At 41.9% G+C, this 4,666-nt stretch overlaps 1 protein-coding gene across 1 annotated transcript; it reads right to left on the bottom strand.

The window, feature by feature from the left end:
• Nucleotides 1–326: 326 nt before the first annotated feature.
• On the bottom strand, nt 327–2,134 carry LOC127778338 (GDSL esterase/lipase At4g10955-like). The gene is made up of 2 exons (XM_052304925.1): nt 2,028–2,134; nt 327–1,353 (listed from the first exon to the last, which is right to left on the bottom strand). The coding sequence occupies exons 1-2, from the start codon at nt 2,132–2,134 to the stop codon at nt 327–329; spliced, it is 1,134 nt and encodes a 377-aa protein (XP_052160885.1).
• Between the last annotated feature and the right edge of the window lie 2,532 nt (nt 2,135–4,666).

Genomic DNA, 4,666 nt, shown 5'->3' with positions numbered 1-4,666 from the left:
GCACACTTAAAAATTTCCAAAACATTTTAAATCACCTGGTTTGCAAAATAAAACCAAACCCTCCTTTGGCAACCCTTGCAGGCTATAGTAATTCACATGGCTTGCTGAGTACCCCGTGTGCTCACCCATGCTATTACTACCTCTACAGAGAAGTATACGAAGATGGAGATCCAACTATTGAAGAGTTCCTTCAGGTCTTCAGGAATAAGCCGCATAGAGATAACGATTAAATCAACTATATGTAAAGTAATTATTTCCTTTAATAAGGTTGTATAACTTAATATGACAAAGCATATTCCAGTCGATCGAATAGAACACCCATATGCTCAAGGATAGTTGTATCGCTTGGCGCTCAAGGCCAGCTCACGATCCGGCCTCCACCACTGCTGGAGATCATGTGCGTCACCGTCCATGCTCGAGTTCTTCCAGAGTCTCGCCGTTGGCAGGAGGTGCGGTCGCTCCTTCTCCTTCCCGAACGCAGCAAACAACATGTCACGGTACGACAACGCCATCGCCGACTTGCCTACGCCACGGAACCGCTCCTTCACCTGCTCCCGTTGCTCAAAGTAGCTGATGTAGCCCTTGCAGATGAGATCCCTCTCATGCACGTACAGCTCCGGTGCCCACGGCGACAGTTGCTCGAATAGCTTCTCCATGCGCTCCTTGTGGGGCTTCAGGACCTTGCCCATTCTTGCCTTCAGGAAGGAGCTGGCTGCATGTATGGACCTCCTCGCTTTCTTCGTCGGGAGAAGCACGTCTATCGCCGGTGCCAGCGATACCTGTGGCGGATTGAAGAGGAAGGTCGGGAGATTGTAACCTTTCTCCGCCATCATGGCCCGCCCCACGTCCAGCGCCAGAGAAGCGCCGAGTGAGTGTCCCATAAGCCAGACGATGCAACTACCACCATCGCCATGACCACCACAGCCTGATCCCGTGCCCTTGTCGATGGTGGCGACGAGGTTTTGAACCTCCTTGTTTGCCAGGTGGGAGCGTTTGGACTCCGGCAGGGTGTTCACCATGACCTTGAGGTCGAGGTAGAGATCCATGATCGCCTTGGGATGCGATATTATGGTGCCACGGAAGGCGACAACGTAGTGAGGAGCCAACGGGTGGCGGCTGGGCTTGCTGGCAGGCAGAGCCGGCAGCACATGCTCGTATACCACGCCGATGATGAACTGGTCGTTGTTGTTGGAGTCGTCCTTGATCACTCGGAGGAGGCGGAAGCCAAAGCTCTCCCACCAAGCCGGCGCGAGAGCGTTGGTATGCACCCTGCGCCTGTTACTGTCGTTCTCCATGGTATAGACGCCTTTCACAAGACAGGCAGCGACGCACCGGCGGTGTTCCTCATTGTCCCTGCGTGATCGATATAAAATATCAGTCTATAGATATATGTACACTGTAGCTCACGAGCTCATCATGAACCCGTGTATATAAATCCTAGATGAAAAAAACGATATGCTTTTTTGCCGGATAGTTATATCACTCATGATTAGCCATATTGCGCCTATTTAGTCTCGGTCGATCGGCAAACTAATATAATCACCCGGACGGACGTTCACTCGTTTATTGCATATCATCTAAATAGTTATAAAAATATTTGATAAAAAAACAAACATGTGATTAGAATCCGTCTCCCCGTCGATCCGCACGTAACAGGCAGATGCATGTATCGAAACAAATGTTTTACTAGTGTACTATATTATATATACGTGATAAATTCGTGTATCACCAATATAATAATTTACTACTCCCTCCGTTTTAGATTATAAGACGTTTTGACTTTGGTCAAAGACAAACTGCTTTAAGTTTCACTAAGTTTATAGAAAAAACAATAACATTTTTAACCCAAGACAAATTTATTATGAAAATATATTCAATTATTGATTTAATAAAACTAATTTAGTATTATAAATATTATTATATTTGTCTATAAATTTAGTTAAACTAGTTTAACTTTATCAAAATCAAAACGTCTTGTAATTTGAAACGGAGGGAGTAAAAGATATCGGATGCGCGTGCATGCATACCAGTCAATCACCATTGAAGAGGAACTGACGCCTACTTTCGCCATCATATGCACCGGGCCGGAGATGTCGAAGCGGTCGGCGGTGTCGACGTCTCTTGATGAGGCCATCGGCCAGTGCAATCAATTAATTGCTCAGCTAGCTAGAGGAAGCAGACGTGATGATCTGATTGTCGATTAACTGACAAGCCGTCCTAGCTAAAGAATGGGGGGAGCTTAGGAAGAAAACACACTTGTGTGCTTCTTAATTTTGTAAGAAGCTGTATATAGTAGCAGTGTGCTTAAGTGCTTGTGGCTGCTTGTGATCGCCTTTTGCCGCGAAAGGTTAGTGGAAAGGTGCTTGTATTTATACTGGATCAGAGATGGTTCAGGATAATAATCACGCGTCCTGTTGGCGAGTGTTACCCACGAATAAACCCAATGGTTCAGGATAATAATCACACTTCAAGAATAAACCCAATGGGACAGGGATAGTCAATTTATTTTGTTCTTTTGTTCGTTTTCTCATTGGCGAGTGTTGACGAAAGAGTGTTTACTGTGTAAGCGTACGAAACCAGGGGTGGTAGCTGAAGCCAAAACAAGATTTGTTCAAGTTACCCACGTTTGGCCGACTCTTTCGTCGCATTATTATATTGATAAAATTTTGACCTGATCTCACTCGTCCGTGATCCAATCGAATGGCAAACGCGCATTCGATTGAAGGTTTTATCATCACTGAACTCTGAGGGGGAAAAAGAATAATTGTGTTAAACACAAATTACGAACATGGCAATGTAACCCATTTCTATTATTAAAAAAAGAACCTAGACACGAAATAGGAAAACCTAGCTAGTCGAATTTGGAAAGAATCGGATTTCCTTCACAGGATCAGTCTGATCGCCGTCAGTGGGACCGGCGGTGTGCCGGTGTGAGACTAGTCTAACCGACGGCATGTGGCTAGTCAGGCTAGCGGAGTCCGACTGTAAGATGAATTTTCTCGAGTCTCAGGTTTTCATGTTTGGGCTAAGGTTTTTGAGTTCTAATTGGTTTCTCCCTTGGGTAAGACGTGGAGAAGGCTTTGTAGTAGGCAAGATCAACCTGTTTATGAGCCAATTTAATTGAGTACAGAATCTATCCAATACAATTAGCCAATTGGATCATTTTGTCAATATCGTATCTACTTTTTACCGATTTTCTACCCTAGTTTTGGTTCATCTTCATCGGTTTCCGCTAAAAGTTGTATGTCCACGCCACGAGAGTGTGAATGCTCTTTGTAGGTTTGTCCCAAATACCTTCTGTTTCACCCACGAGATATATGTTTATCCCTATTTCATCTAAATCAGCTCTACAAGTCGGTTTTTGACTTACAAAATCCATCTTAGTTTAGATTTGTGTAGATCGAGGTGATTGACGACTTCGTATCAGTGTAGAGCATTAGGTGTTTTCATCATAACTGGTAGGCGTGATAAAAGAAATTAAGTTGCCAACAGGTTGTGCAGTTCTTGATGAGGTATAAGAAGATAATAAATTTTAGTATCTTTTGGTACCTCACAAAAACTATAGAATTTCTCGAGAAAAATACTCCAGCTATGCTACAAACTGAACTGATGTAATGCTACACTAGTATAATGCAATTGCTGCTACTATACTCGATGATATTGGCGCTAGATCCCCAACTGGTGGCATACAAGATTATTTACAGACGTGTCTTTATAATAGTTGAGATGGTAAAGGCTCTAATCATTAACTCAAAAATATTTATTTTGTAAATATTCATTTTATTTTTTTATCCTCATGCAAACCATATTTCCATATTATAGTGATTAAGAGTCATTGTTAAGCCGTTGTTATGCATGACAACGATGTTTTGTCTCTCCTCTTTCTCTTTCTTCTATGTCAACAAGTATTCCTAATTAGCACGGTAAGAGACCACTATTGACAACCATTGTACATGCTCTAACAGTTAGTGGTAGGTAGTAAAGATATCGCGGTGTATTGCCAATGTAATTTGCCTTTGACAAATGGATAAATTCTTGCTATTTTGCGACTACAGCTAATTAATTTCCTTTTTTTAGTTGACAGCTAATCAGTTCGGAGCAGTAAGATGTCGAAATCGCTAATGAGCGATCAGCTGCGCGCGCGCCCTCCCGCGCGGCGAGGCACGTGGCGCGCGCGGAGGGGGCCGCACGGCAGCGCATGCGTAGGGGTGGAGCCCACCGGTTTTTTCGTTGGTTTTTTTTTTCTGTTTTTGCTTTTTTCTTTTCAGTTTTTTACGGTTTTCTTTCCGGTTTTTTTCTTTCCGTTTTTTTTCTTTTCGGTTTTTTAGCATTTACGTATACCTATGCAAACTTTATAAACGCGTATACGCACATACAAACTTTGTATACGACACGTATACAAACTTTATATACGACACGTATATAAACTTTGTATACGTAAGTATATAAAGTTTGTATATTTATATACAAAGTTTGTACACATCGTATATAAAATTTGTATATGTGTATATTTTATATATATCAAGAATATATAAATATAATATATATATATATATATTATATTAGTAATATTAGTAGTATTATAACAGTAATATAGTAGTACTAGTAATAGTAGTGTTATAGTAGTACTAGTACTAGTAGTATATAGGCTAGTAGTAGTACAGAG

This window comes from Oryza glaberrima, chromosome 7 (assembly GCF_000147395.1).
Source record: "Oryza glaberrima chromosome 7, OglaRS2, whole genome shotgun sequence".
NCBI classification, from domain to species: domain Eukaryota; kingdom Viridiplantae; phylum Streptophyta; class Magnoliopsida; order Poales; family Poaceae; genus Oryza; species Oryza glaberrima.
This window is presented reverse-complemented; position numbering and strand designations above follow the sequence as displayed.

Coding starts and splice junctions, on each gene's coding strand:
- LOC127778338 (XM_052304925.1), bottom strand. CDS start 2,134: ATGGCCTCATCAAGAGACGTCGACACCGCCGACCGCTTCGACATCTCC. Junction 1,354..2,027: donor TCTTCAATGGTGATTGACTG/GTATGCATGCAC, acceptor TCGATCACGCAG/GGACAATGAGGAACACCGCC.